This window comes from Apaloderma vittatum, unplaced genomic scaffold (genome assembly GCF_000703405.1).
Source record: "Apaloderma vittatum isolate BGI_N311 unplaced genomic scaffold, ASM70340v1 scaffold6049, whole genome shotgun sequence".
NCBI lineage: Eukaryota > Metazoa > Chordata > Aves > Trogoniformes > Trogonidae > Apaloderma > Apaloderma vittatum.
In genome coordinates, this window is record NW_009735692.1 from 23,450 (window position 1) to 38,849 (window position 15,400).

The window sequence follows — 15,400 nt, forward strand, 5'->3', positions numbered from 1 at the left end:
GAAAACAGGCCTTTTTTTTATATGCAGTATACAAGAAATTTGTACATTCCTTAACTATAAAGAGTACAAGTATGCTAATTGCTGTCACCTACACCCGTCCAGTAGACTCTTGCACCTAAATGCTAGCAGCAGGTTAAGACATCCATAACACCCAGACTTCTGCAGAGATCAACACTGCCTGCTCTGGCAAAAACTGTAACTACACTTCCTACAAATGACATTGTCATCAATAGCATCCACATACTGAAACAGATTCCAAGAACTACAGTATCAACTGTCATGGCTCAAACTTCCTGCTTTTGTTTTTTCTTAAGGTACTACCCTCTGCATACGTGCTCAGGCCTCACCTTTCTTTGGCAGACAAAGGAATAGGAAGGAAGAGGGACTGTGAACTGCAGCTTTAAAATCAGTTCTGCATCACATGAAAGTTTTGCTGTTGAAGCCTCCTGAAGGACTCTGCTTTCAGGAAATCGATAAGCTGTGATTTAAGTGAACCCACTGCTGGGTAAGCAATGGATAATTTAACGGTAGAAATTGAATTTTAAACCTTTAAACAAGGAGTACCATTTCATCTCCCATCAATCATCATGAAATGATTACAACTCAACCTAAATTACTAGTTTTCCTTTTGAGAACTGACCTGGCTGTAGCTGTAACCATTCACAGGCCCTACCAAAAAATTGGGCCTGGAGCAAATAAAAAAATAATTTGTTTCCGTGCTCCACCATTCAATTTCCCATGAAAGCAGCAGAAAGTTCAGGGTTCTCCCCTTGCTTTCTACAGTGGTAACACACACAGACCGGAATAGGGTATTGCCCTTTGAAGTAGGTGAAGAAAAAATTGGTAGTCAGGGTGTGATATGGTACTATAGAATAACATCAGATGGTTGCTAATCTGGAGCTTAAATATCTATTTAGAAATATCTGATCCAAATAAAACACACACACCCACACACACCCCCACACCCCCACACACACACCCACACACACCCACACCATGTTTCTGAGAAGCAAAAGATTCTACCAAATAGATTAAATCATCCTTGTCTCTTTTCTACTTAACAGTGAGTCACTTAACATTTTTTGAACTGTTGTGAGGTCTGTGCTTGGCCACTAAACAGAGAAATAAAGGCCACAGCCATTACCCTTTAGGTAGTTAAAGAAAAAAAATTGATCTCAGATTCCATTTTCACTAACATTGCTGTATAAGTGATAACATATACTGCAAAGCGTGCTTATCTTCAGTTGTAACTTAGAAAAACTGACATGGAAAGATGTGGTGTTGGAGCTCTCCATCAAAAGATACCAAGGCTATAAGCCTTGCCAGGGTGGGACCAGTCTCGAGGAGATGCTGGGAAAAGGGCAAGTTAATGGAGGCCTCTGCCCAAGTCAGTTATCTGCTCAACAAGCTGCAGGGCAGGAAACAGCACGCTCACTGAAACACAGACGCGTGACTGAAGAGAGTAATGAAAAACTGCCATAAGATGTCTTGATAATTCCAGAGAATGCCCACAGAAGATGCGGAATACAACACGAAGATCCTCAGACAGCAACTTTTAATGGCCCCTTAATTCCCACTGTGTTATCAGCTGAGTATGAACTTTAAGAAAGGCCCTTTGATGTAGACAAATGCAAATATCCACTCTTTCAGCAATCCCATGGCAAACTGCCTCTAAAAGGCCCTGAAATTCAATTCCAACTATAACAGACAAAATAAAGGACTACGAACAGTTACTTACAGGGATTAAAGTTATTACTAATTTAAATTAATCAAACACTCTGAACAGCTACTGGGCAAAACCAGGTGTGTGTGGGAGGAGGGGAGTGTGTCATTCAGCTTGTAGAAAGGGATCATTGTTCCTTAGAGCTAAAATGACTCACAAAAGTGTTCTAATAAAATCAAAAGAGAACTTTATTAATATTGGAAAAAAAAAAAAAAAGTGTGTAGCATAAAGAAGACTGGGATTTTTCATGTGTAGAGAAAGGAAGATGGGAGAAATACAGGAGTGTCTCTGAAGCACATTCCTTTGCTGTACTTGGTTTCTAATGAAGTTTTCATTTAAAACATGACCAAAATGCTTGTTCTTTCTGTTTGAAAAACACTCATGCCAGCTTATGAGCTGCACAGTCCTACAAAAGTAGGTGAAAAGGAGTAAGAAACAGGCCAGAAGACCAACGTGCAGTACCATCCATTGGAGATGGCAATATATTTTTTTTACTGGAGCTCTCTAAACTTCTGTAAGTGAAACAGAGCAAGATCCTACAGTGACATTGAGGTAACAAAAGAAGCCAGGCAAGCCAGCCTACCAGCCAGTTGCGTACACTTTCCTGATTCCATCAGTATTGTCAGAGTAATTTTTCAACTTAGTAGTGCCCCGTTTCCAATGCTCTTGCCCTACAGACAACTGGTGGAGGACAAGAGTCTGGTGACTGGTCTCTGTCACCAGTGGATCAGAAGTGAGGCCCCTCAGATGAGTTGTGTGGCCAGGAAGGGTACAATGCTTGGAGAGGATGCCATTAAACCCCTGCAACCCTGCAAAAAATGCATGCATTCCTTAGTCTGAATTACTGATCCTTTATCTCTTTTTATTTTGATACTCTAGTCAGCTTTCTCCATGCTCCTCTACACTATGTGACCCTAACTTTTCATTACTAATAAAATAATTTCAAGCCCTGGCCTCAAACAACTGACTCAAGCTCAATTCTTCACACCCTTAGTGCATGGCTATAACCCTCAAGCCATCAGGCCTCTAAAAAGGCAAAATCTGTTTAAAAGTCACCGCTGTATACTATTATTGGAACTAACGTTTCTATGAACAGCAGTTAGCCCTCGAAGGAACTGGGAACAAAACCAAAACCTCAAAGGTGGTTCAAGGTTTTGTGGTATTCTAGTACACCAAGTCAAGAAAAGTTCTTTCTGTCTCAAGTAGGAAGCAAAAAAAGCTTAGCACAGAGGTGCTGAGCACACTGGGGTTCTGTGACGTTGATGTGCAAGTGGCTCCATGTGCTTGGGGGACATTGGGCATGAACAGTACACGTAGCTCTGAGCCAAAGACTTGCTGATGGTATCAATGCTTCTTAAAAGTCTTGGAAACAGCCTGTGAATCATCCCTCCCCTTCCTAAAGCTTGTAAAAAGTAACGGAAAACAAATTAGGCCTACATTTCTTTTAACCATAACTACAGTTGTTTTCAAGTCATAGCATTACTGACGTGGAAAATGCTCAACTGCCCTCAAGGAGCCCACACAGTTACAAAGCAGTTGTAGTTTATCGCCAGCATTTGTTGATGTACAAATCTACTCCAAAGCCATCAAGAAAGAAATATATATTCATGATATGTATTATATAAATATACACACACATACATTTGACTATGCATACCATTCTTTATCTTACTTCACAGTAAGTTCAGCACTGTGGCTGATTTTTATGGATCCAGTGTAAAATGAGATTTGTGTAGTTGGCAGCATTTTATCTCTCACAGTGCATGGACATTCCTATGAGGTTACTATAGGCATTTTTTAATTCAGAGACTGCATTCTGGAAAGACACTGAGGTTTCATGTAGAGAAATCCATTCAACGAAAGTTACATACCGTTCTATTTAGTGCATCAATTGTTTCACGTAGTGTAGCTTCACTGAGTGCTGTCCTTCTAGAGAGTACTTCTTTATGCTTACAGCTGTATCTCCAGGTGACATCAACAACCTCAAGCACAAATTGAAGAAGTAAAGCAAAGCAAACAGGAATTCCCATGTATTTCGCTTCATTTCAAGAGGCTAGCTCTATCAAACTACAGTTTTGTATATTAATTCCAGAAACCACACTAAAATGGAATGCATCACACATTTTCCTCACAGCACATTTGTTTAGTATTAACATTATTACTCCTACCTCGTCTTTGGAGAATGCAATTATGTAGGAGAGCTTCTTTCCCCACCCAGTTTCATAGAGCAGAGGTTTATCGCAGACATTTTCACAGGGGTCACAGTGAAGCCATCTTTTCTGAGATGAAGAATATACTTCAGTCCACACATGATCTACACAACAAATGCCAAGAATAAACAATTAATGATAAGAGTAGATCCTCCCTTCTAATATTGTGGAATATTCTAACTTTCTTTGATTTACTAGATGGATGAAGAGAGGATAAAAGCATGTTTTCTGTTCATCTATATTCAGAAGTCACCAAAGCTCCGTCTTTCTATCTTAGAATCACAGTCCCTTATATTCAACTAAATATTGTATCATTCTGAAGTCAATTGCCTAACCTCACTTGCAGAACTACAGTTCACCTCATCAGGCAAGACAGGAAATTGAATTTATATTCTCTTTGTTAGCTGAACTGCATAACTGAACTGCTGCCTGATGGCCAGTTCAATCTGAGAACCATAAAACATGTAACCTCATTTTGCACAGGTTTGTGTTAACATACAATATCCTTAAACATGGATACCTGTACAGTCCCAGACATATCTGGCTTCAAACCCTACAGCTCTGCAACACAGTGTAAAACAGTTAGCCCACTCGCCACAGCGTCCACATCTCGTTTCCAGAAGTTTTTCAGGGTTGTTATACCTATGAGAGAAAAACAAAACTGCAATAATTGAAAATACATTTCGCCTTTCATAATCTTTACATCATGACTGTCCCTGTGATGATTTGCACAGATTTCAGCCCACAGAAGATAATGGAAATGATTGCTACACTGTACAAAAGAAGCGAAAGCAGAATGCTATATTTACTTTGACTCACATAACTCCATCACATGTTTATAGCAGCAGTGAAATGGATCTGATTTTTTCAGCATTCAGAATTGACTTAAACTTCATCTTGAAATACAATTTTTGTATGCTGGTCCTTTTGTTAGTGAAAAATACATTAAAAAAGGATACTTATTCTTTTGCTGTAGTCTCAGCAAAAGATGGGTGTTATGCTTTGTGATTTCCCATAGAAGTGAAACTTTTCCATGAAATAAGAAAGATCTACCTACATAGAATGTCTCTGGGTTGGAAGGGATCTTTAAAAGTCATCAAGTCCAACCCCCCTCCAGTGAGCAGGGACACCTTTAACTAGACAAGGTGGCTCAGAGCCCCATCAAGCCTGACCTTGAATGTTTCCATAGATGAAGCTTCTACAACCTCTCTGGGCAACCCATTCCTGCGTTTCACCACCCTCACTGTAAAAAATTTCTTCCTTATATTCAGTTTAAATCTACTGTCTTTTAGTTTTAAACCATTACCCCATGTCCTACTGCAAAGAGCCTTCCTAAAAAGGCAGTTCTTTCTTATAGGTCCCCTTTAAGTATTGGAAGGCCCCTTATAAGGTCTCCCTGGGACCTCTTCTCCAGGCTGAACAACTTCAGTTCTCTCAGCCTTTCCTCATAAGAGAGGTGCTCCAGCCCCCTGATCTATCTTTGTGGCCCTCCTCTGCACCTGCTCAAGCAGGTTTCTTGAAAGCCAAAAAAAAAAAAAAAGCAAAACTTTGTATGCTCACCTTGGGAATCTATTACAGAACTGACATTGGCTGCAGTAATGATTTTCCACTCGACTGACATTCCACCTGAGATCATCATCAGTAGGCAACAAGTAGTCACTTTTAGGTTCTGTCTCCCCACCACACCTGCTGCAAGGAAGATTATTTACCCAACGAAAAAAGTCATTCTTAAACCAGTCCAAGAGCTCCAACAACAAGAAGTCCTCTTCATTCACATGTGCACCTGTAAAATTTGCAAAATAGAGAGTTAGGACAAACAGAAAACTAATTTAGTTGAACTTTCCAGTATCAATATAAATCATCATCTCCAGATCTTTATTATATTTTAGAAGTCTCATTATAAAAAAAGCTTCATTTATTACTTAAGCACAAATAACAACTGAGTAACATCAAAATATGTATGCAAAGAACAAAAAACTGCATTCCTAAACACTACAGCTAGAGTGAGAACAAGAAATTGCTCAAACAATTTAGATGCACAGTGAAGTCTGGTGAAGTTCCTCATGTACCTCTCCTATGAAGACAAGACTGAGAGAGTTGGGGCTGTTCAGTCTGCAGAAAAGAAGGCTCCGAGGAGACCTTATTGTGGCCTTCCAGTATCTTAAGGGGGCCTACAAGAAAGCAGGTGAGGGGCTTTTTAGGATGTCGGATAGTGATAGGACTAGGGGCAATGGACTTAAGCTAGAGATGGATCAGTTCAGACTGGACGTTAGGGAGAAGTTCTTCACCATGGGAGTGGTGAGACCCTGGCACAGGTTGCCCAGAGAGGCGGTGGAAGCCCCATCCCTGGAAGTTCTTAAGGCCAGGCTGGATGCAGCCCTGAGCAACCTGATCTAGTGGGGGATGTCCCTGCCCATGGCAGGGACAAAAAAAAAGGGCTAAGGAGAATCTTTGTCTTTTATTGGATGCAGGGAGAAACATAGTGACAAAGGATGACGAAAAGGCTCAGGTACTTAATGCCGCCTTTGCCTCTTTAATAGTAAACCCAGTTGTTCTCCAGATGATCAGCCCCCTGAGCTGGAAGACAGGGATGGGGAACAGCCTGAAATCCCCATAATCCAAAGAAAAATAATTAGGGACCTGCTGCACCTCTTGGATGCACACAAGGGTACAGGGCCAAATGGGATCAAGACAAACGTACTGAGGGAGCTGGTGGAAGTGCTCACCAAACTACTTCCAATCGTTGATCACCAGTCCTGGCTAACCAGGGAGGTCCTATTAGACTAGAGGTTAGCAAATGTGACATCCAGTGTGACACAATCAGACGAATATAAGCAGACTTTCTACAAACACAGCTTAATTATTGTAGAACACATAGCATGTGAACAAGCCGAGTTTGTTTGTAAACCCAGCAAATAAACACCTTTGTCAGTTTGCCCAAGACACATGTTGTCTTTATTTTTCTACTCTAACCGATTTCACCACACTGGACCACCAGACTCTTCTGTCTCATTTTCCTATGTCCACAACAGCCATTTTTGACTGCACAATCTATCTTTCTAATGGAAAGTGGTTAAGAGAAACAGTAAAAAAAATTTACTTCTGATCAAACGACCAAAATCTTCCTAGCCTTTATGAGCCAAAATCACCTATCATGTATTTTAAGGGAAGTCTAAAGAACAGGTCCCCCAGCACTAAGCAATTACTCCCAGAGGTGACAGCTTTAATACAGTGATACCGATAAACCAAATAAGCTGAACAGGCTGATTACCCACACGTCATACATGGTCCATTCCCAAAAAAATGTTTCTATACAGCTATTTTAAAATATGTTTTCAAACTCTCACAATTCAAAACAGTGGAGTTTCATGCCTTCCCCTTTACTTGCACCTAAATTAAGGTCTAGAAGCCATTTTGAATAGATGAACTTGATGGCTTGGGAAGAAACACCTTCCTTCCCCTTTTTAACAATTCACACTGCGGAATTAGACCAGAGTCTAAGAGGTATGTTTCTCTTTATTTTATTTTTTATTTTTTTAAAAGAATTTAAATAGTTTTCATTTATTACTGCTAAGACTCTTTTTCTCCACTGCGTTGTCCTACACTGTTGACTGAGAACGTTTTGTACTTTATGTGGTTTCGTAGTCCCCAGCATAGCTTTATGAAAAGAAAAAATTTACTAAGAAAATCCAGTGTCAAAAAGTCCCCTAATGCCAAAGGCATGATTACATATTAGTGTGTGTGTGGTTGTATGAGACATCACAAACTCATTTATGAAAATAATGAGAACAACTTATTTTTGGTTTACAGATCTACAGCACTCCTGTCAAGTTAGTAGAATTGCTTAGAAGTCTTCTATCAAAGCTTCTCAGTCAAAATGATTCTTCTGTTTAAATAAGGTCTTGGAAGAGTATTTTTTTAATATTTATCTAGTACAAGCAAAATTTCACTATATTGCTGAAAGAAATCTAAAACTGTCACTTGAAAATAGAAATGTGCACTTTCAGCTGACAAAGACTTTGCACATTCAAGACAAATCTGCATTAATGAAAAAAATATGCATTTTAGCCACAGATGCCACAAATATTTATGTCTGTATTTCACTTGTAGCTCCAAGAGGATGGCATGTGAATATGCCTATTCACTTAAGCATTAGAAAGCAAGGTGATTCTTTGTATCAGGTTGTGTCTTGAAAAGATCTCACGCAAAATCTCACCAATAATATCACTTTAAAAAGAGCTTTTTGAATTTTTTTCTGAATTCAGAATTGTAGTACATATAGGAAAACTGCACGCTGACAATTTCTAAACAATGACTACTCAAACAAGAAGCTCTCCTCCTCTTGTAACTACCTCACTCCAGACTCAAGGAACATCACAGTACGTGCTCAGCCCATTTGTTTCCCTAGCATTGTGTACTACTAATTCAGAAATGAGTTCAAAATTTCTATGTAAAAACAAAGGACAGTTAACAAAAATGAAATTAAAAAAAAAACACCAAAAAACTAACCAACCAAATCAGAAGTGAGAAAGTAGAAAATCTGAAAATTAGGAAGAAGGCAATTGTAATGTGGAGACAGCATTTAGAACTAGATCCATGACCAAATCACCAAAAGCCCAGTAGATATACAGATCATCCAGATGTTTGAAAGTATATTTCTAGTTTTATGCACATTATAACTTGGTAGCATTACCTTTGTCCAGTCTCATAGCTTGTGCTAGCTTTTTCTGAGCCTTCCCTTTCAATTGCTGGAGGGGAATTGCAGCTAGTGCTTTCTGCTGAATAGAAGGATTCTCATACATCAAGACCAGATGCTCAAATTTTGTCTGAAGTGTTTTCAAGATATTTGCAGCCTGCAAAAGGATTTTCAGTCACAACATGATTTATGAACTTCTACCTTAAACCCAAAGAACCACATTTTCTGCCTTCAGTTTAAGTCAGTCACAACTATACGCTCATAATTACAATACATATTTCGTTACAGGTGAAGAGTTTATTTGTAAAGATATCAATAAAAATTGCCACCACCCAAACTGTAAAGCCAGCCTGGTAATCCCTGAGCATTCTCAATGGTGTCCTGAGTGAAAAACAGTCTGATTCAGGGAGAAAAGACAGCTCTGATGGCAAAGATTTTGACTAGTAGCTGAGCAAACTATTTACTCCCATTTAAAGGGGGACGACACAGAAAGCAATATGGTAATTTAAAATCAAGAATCTGGCATATTTTGGGGGAAAGTCTGCAATACTGCTAAACTACCTTTTCTCTACTGCTAGATCATGCTTCAGTTTTCAGCCTTGTTAACCACTATCTTTCTTCCATCAAAAATTCCACTCTCCTGAGAAGCTAGCAGCAAACAGAACATAATACACAGGTCTGAGAACTCTTCTGAAGACAACTTCTTCCAAAGGAACATTTAAATTAGGAATGATCATTTCGATGTTCAACATTACTACAGGACCAGTTCTTAGCATTCATAACTGCTGAAATAGAACAGAACTGGTTTTGCTCTTTCCGGAGCTCATCAGCTGTAGGTAACTGGTTTAACATCATAAATCAAATTGTGTTCAGATTCATTTTAACACAAGTTCATAGAACACAAGTAAGGGAAGTTAGGCACTGCCAATGGCTTATAGATCTTCTTGTTCTGCCAGCTTCCTGAAAGCATTCAGAGAACACTTCAGCAGAAGTTCAGAGAAGCATTCAGCACAGTAGAAATTCCCTTGTCTTTGACAATTCAGATTTTCCCACTGGGAACCACCATCATGGAAGCCACTGTATACCAATGAAGTCCGACACAAACATCTAGATGTGTGGTGAGCCTCACTGCAAACCTAATTCTGGATACCTCTTTTCTCCTATAATCACTGTGTGGTCTGGGAAGGGATTAGAATCCGTCTACTAGAATAACGACTAGCCAGAGCTCTACTTTCTCCAAATCTGCTTTACAATAACAAATGCATTAGAGCTACAGATGAGACAAAATAACAATGGGTTAGGTCCCTAGAACAATGTCATTCAGGAATATTCCTGCGCTGTCTCAAGTAATGCATTTTTCCTTGTGCTTTCTAGGACTCCCATGAAACACATACGTAACGCACAGGCGAGAAATAAAAATGCCTGCACTACAAAAACCACTGTAAATCTCTCTGACATCTGGTAGAAGTACATACCAAGGTCAGGTTGGACAGGGCTCTGAGCAACGTAACCTAGGAAAAGATGTCCCTCCTCACTGCAGGTGGGTTGGACCTTTAAAGTTCCATTCCAACCCAATGCATTCTGCGATGCAACAATAACACAACTAAACCTCTGCGGTATACTCACCGAAAAACAAACCACCTACTGCTGTGCAAGCAAAATGGCCAAGTCATAGCTAGAAGGTGTTTTACAGACTTCCTTCCAATCAACCCAGGTGACACAGAGCAAACTCAATGGCTCAGAGAACCATCAGTATATTCCCTGAAGAGATCACCTGAAATACAGCATTCTCACAGAGTCCCAACACTGCACTAGCAATGTCTCTAAACTGTAATAAGTTTGGTCCCTCCATCTATGCTGAATCCCAAGAATCATGGAAAAAATACTCATTGCAGAGAAATGGATCCACAACTCTGATGGCCATCACAAGACAGGGCAGAGTAACTACAGATGAGAATGATTAACCTCAGAACATGAAGCATCAACATGAACTTTGCAACCTTTTCCTCACTGCAAGATGAACACAACTTTTAAAGCTTCCAGTACTGACCAGCAGTGCAGCAAGCTGCTCTAGAGATTTCATAATCACTTCCAAGAATCATTGCAGAAGTGGCTGAAACAGAAGAAACAGACTAAAAAAAACCCCTATATTTCTTTTTTTTCAAATAAACCCAGACAGTATATTTTACATGCAGCTACTGGCATACTAACATAATTAGATTAAATGGCTCAATATTCAGGTGCCTACAGCAGTTTCTTTCCCAAAGGATCCTATGGGTGATGATGGGTCACCGAGCTCTGCCTCCTCAAAAGCCATTATTTCAGCCTATGCTCTGCCATTTCTCTTCCAGTGATCTTGGGTAGGTTTTGGGAAGAAATGGTATGTCACAGTTCAGCATCTATAAACTGATAATATAATTTAGAGGAGATAAACTCTGTTTAAATATGTATGAGAAGCAAGCTTTAAGAAGGATTTGTCATACACAAAATTTAAGACCAAAGCATCCTTTAAAGTCTATGAAAAGGGATAACTTTATTTTTCAAAGTTGTATGAGGTGCTAAGCACCTTCCCCCATCAGATAAAAGGACTCTGTCTCACTATCTTGTTAGGGAACTTCACTTCAACCTCTTGGACAAGGGAAACACAGACTAAATAACTATAGATTTGTACTTACCTGGCAAGAATCTTGTCTCTCACAGGAGTTGCATGTAAAAAAAGAAAGCTCTCACAGGCTACACATAGAGGTCGTAATGTATGAACTGAGTCACCAATACAAATCAGCTTTTTTGTTGTTGTTGTTCTACAACACCCTGATCAACATAGCATTTATGAACATTTTCAACAAAATATCTTGCTACTATTCTATTTACGGCATGTTTCACATTTCTTAAGTTTATATGCAACTTCAAACACTCAAAAATTTCAGAAATCATTGGAAAAAAAAAAAATCCTCTAGTCCAAGCTCTTGCTCAAATTGGAGTTACCTATGAGGTCAGACCAAGTTGCTCAGGGCTTTATCCAGTCAGTTCTTCAAAACATCCGTATCTGGAGACTACGCAGTCTCTCTGAGCAACCTGTCCCAACAGTTCACTCTTTTTCAACCTTTATATTCAAGATTAGTGCACCTACAAAGTTTTCAGGTTATAATTACCATTTCAAGGGACTGCATGAGTGATGTCTCTGGCTGCTGACAGGCAGGGGCAAGAACAGAGCTGGCAGGTCTTGAAGGCTGAGGTGCAACTGTTTCAGTGCTGGTCACAGTTTCAGAGGATCCTGATCTGCGGACTTGATTCGACTCATTCAGTCTGCTACTCCTCTCTCCAGCAATTAAGTCTCTGATTTTACGTAGCTGTTCAATCGAAGCTTCCTTAGGGAAAACCAGGTGAGTTTCTCCCTGAAATTTAGACAAATTAATTCAGCAGTTAATGCAGGCCTGAGCTAGCCAGAGGTTTCTATCTATTAGTAACAGCTATATCATTTAAATGAGCGTGCTAAGGCTTGAGAAGATTCAGCCTTCCAATCAGGTCTCTTAGAGCAGAAGCTATTAGGTGAAGGACCTACAGTCAGTCTATAGAGAAAAGGCTCATAACAACATGTTCCTGCCAGCAACTCACTTTGCAGAACCACACACAGGCAATGCAATTTCGGTTTGGCAGAGAAAGGAGCAACAAGGGGGATGAACAATAAACGCTCAGTTCTCTCAATATAGAAGTAAAGCTCTAGGCAAGGCAGGAGGGTATCCAATGCTGGGGGAAGGAACCCCTAGAACGTCATGTGCTGGGAATTCTATGTTGATATCTTCTCGGTTTTATTAATTTTTCAGACGGGAAATACTGTCCTTATCTAGACCCACACCCAGCTTGATTTCCAGGTTCCTATTTTTGATTGTAACATTATTACTGGCAGCATAAAAAAAGATGAGTAATTATGACAGATTCAAAGCATCAGTGCACCTAACATGAAGAAATAGCTTACCAAAACCACAAATACCCTGAAACATCCATAGTTTAAGAGTTTCAGTTTCTACTGCTGCGTTACTTCTATTTATGAAACTTAGTAATTTGTTTATCCACAGTTACATCTCACAATCGCAGATGTGGTGCTTCACTTGAACGCTTAAGATCACTGTGAAACTAAATGAAATGTATCAACCCAGCAGCATCCTCATTTTTTCATTGAAAAAGTTGGCTTGCTAAACTGAGACGAAAGAAGGAACAAAATTATTGTAGTTGAAGGGAACTTTGTGAGCCCCAGGCTCAGTTGACGCAATAACCATACGACTGAGCCAACACACTTTTAAAAATCCTATAGAAGTGGAAGTAGCCCTTTATAATGTGTTTAGAACAACTACATTACTACTGCTAGAGTGTTTCACTAGCTACACTGACTATTTGGCCAAAATACACCATTAAAAACCATCTCCAGAGCACCAGCACAAGAATAAATCCACAGACCGTTTCTCCCTCTGCAGTCTCCATTTCTTTCAGCAGTTTTTTTTTTAAAAATAAATAAATTAGGACAACCATAGTAATTAACCAGAAGAGAAAGCAGAGGTCTCGTGACAGCTGGACCTAAATAACATAATGCACGTACCCATATAGAAGAGTAGCACCAAATAGACAGCAGAAAACTAGAGCCAGAGCTCTGCACCATTAAACAAGGACTGTTTTTTTCACCTCAGATCTTCTGTAATTACAAAGTCTGCTTCTAGCTTAACATGCTTTGGCAGTTTAAGTTTCACCAAGACAGAGGCCATTTCAGGACACAAAGCAATCTTTGAAATATATCTTTTTGACCACAACAGAATCAAGACTCACTCAAGACTATTTTAGGATACAGTTTCATAACTGTTTTAAATAGGTAAAAGTCCCACCCTCCCACTACTTCAAGAGTCTGCTGCCCTCCACTGCTGTCATGACAACACTAGTACTTGTGCAGTTGCACTGTGAATTAACTGAAAAAGATTTCTTTTGCTGTTTTGGGTGACTAATTTTCAATGTGATCAACTTTCGTTATCTAACAGTGAGGCCACACAAGCCCTACGACGGTAGGGAGAAGCAGCAGGACTGTTTTTAGCCCCCTTCCAAATGACAGTTTCAACATACAAATTTACAATATGGAAACTACTGTGGGATGGTGCAGTCCGATGTCTACCTGATAGCAGGTTGCTACTAAGAGAAGGGGTTTTCATCTCATTTCTCACCATTTCCTATGTGCCAGCATGGCTACATATCTGACTATTAAGCAAACTAGTAGTACACCTAAACACCAATCTTATCACAGATCAGGTTAGCTTTAGCTCCACCAGATTTCTTAAGTAGCCTCACTTAAATTCTCTGTTGGTTAATTGCAGATAGTTGCAAGCAAGAACCGAAAAGAAAAGAAAGTAGGAATTGGCTTAAAATCTAGTGGCTTGCAATTGCAAAACAAAAAAGAAAAAATCAATTTTAAATGTCAATAAGGTGATGAAGACATTAGAAATTACTGCATTATACTCACCTCTTGAAACCCCATCTCGAATAAACATTCAACTGCTCCTCTGACAGGCAACAGCCTCGTGGAAAATGCCGGATTTCCAATCCGAATTAATCTATATTTTTCTTCATAAGGATTCCTGAAGAAGTGGAAAGTTTTAAATAAATTCACAAATTAAGTAAACACTTAAAAGCTCAGTAACTGCACTAAGCAGCACTAGTCATTCACAAGAGACTTTTTAAAAGTTTAGTTTCATTCACACCATCTATGCAGAAAGTGAAACCTATCTAAACCTTTGACTTAAGTGGTCCTTCTGCATTTAACTTTGAGAGTTACAAACTGGTTCTAAATGTCAGTTTGCAATTTAATTTTAGAATTACATGTTTTGTAGTCCTGGCCAGCAGGGTTTAGTCCGCAGTGATGCTTAAAGACAACTTCAGGTCCCTCTCCACCTGGTAGCATTCCAACCGAATTCCTCAGCTTGATGCTGGATGGTTTTAGACTTGCTACAGAAGCTATGTGAAACTTTCTAGTACCTGGGGGAAACTACTGTGATCTCTTTACTTCTTGAAGAGCTACCTCTCAGCTCCCTTTTCCTCCTTCTAAACCTTTTCCTCTTGCCTCTTTTCCTCTTGCCTCTATTTTTCTAAAGGAAGTCAGCCCAGGACCCACTGCTCTCTGTCGCACAGCTGTTTTTACAAGCGGTTGACAAACCAGATACAGCCAGGGATGGGCAGCTCAAACATCTGGAGTTGACTGAAGACATCAAGGTCAATCTTACGCACTGGTGTGGGTGTATACCCTACAGAACCATCTCGCAAAAATTCAGTCATAACTAACTCCAATCTTACCGAGTCAGATGTGGAAGGCAACAGAAAAATCAAGTTCCCATTGCAGTATAACAAGTAATATTAGGCATTCCCTAATTTTTCAGGTGCTTAAAAGTCTGTAGAATCAGGGCCAATGCAGGCTTTTAACACAAAAAAAACCCCAAACCAACAAAAAAACCCCAAACAAACCAACAGTAAATAACGAAAAAAACCCACAAGCCGCTGCGCGCGTCAGTGAAAGGTAACCTCATACATAAATAACGACAAAAAGAAGCGAGACGTTTTCCAACTCCGGCATTACGCAACGAAACTGAATCATAGGCTCATCCTGGAGTCGGCCTGCCCGTAATCCCAGGATTAAATCGCTGCGCCCCACTAGTATCTCACGGCGAGGTTGAGGAGCGGACCCCGCTTTCTCAGCGCCGCGCCCCTCGCAGCCCCTGACCCGCCCGCGGAAGCCCCGGC

The 15,400-nt window shown here is 39.9% G+C and overlaps 1 protein-coding gene across 1 annotated transcript in view; it reads right to left on the reverse strand.

Moving 5' to 3' along the window:
- NGLY1 (N-glycanase 1) overlaps nucleotides 1-14,938 on the reverse strand; it is a 21,551-nt gene extending 6,613 nt beyond the window's left edge. Inside the window, exons 1-8 of the mRNA XM_009876670.1 lie at nucleotides 14,805-14,938; nucleotides 14,130-14,250; nucleotides 11,782-12,024; nucleotides 8,627-8,786; nucleotides 5,494-5,716; nucleotides 4,454-4,575; nucleotides 3,892-4,037; nucleotides 3,595-3,705 (exon numbers count right to left, since the gene is read on the reverse strand). Of these exons, the coding sequence (XP_009874972.1) occupies nucleotides 3,595-3,705; nucleotides 3,892-4,037; nucleotides 4,454-4,575; nucleotides 5,494-5,716; nucleotides 8,627-8,786; nucleotides 11,782-12,024; nucleotides 14,130-14,250; nucleotides 14,805-14,938 (1,260 nt within the window). The remainder of the gene's footprint in view (nucleotides 1-3,594; nucleotides 3,706-3,891; nucleotides 4,038-4,453; nucleotides 4,576-5,493; nucleotides 5,717-8,626; nucleotides 8,787-11,781; nucleotides 12,025-14,129; nucleotides 14,251-14,804) is intronic.
- Nucleotides 14,939-15,400: the final 462 nt, after the last annotated feature.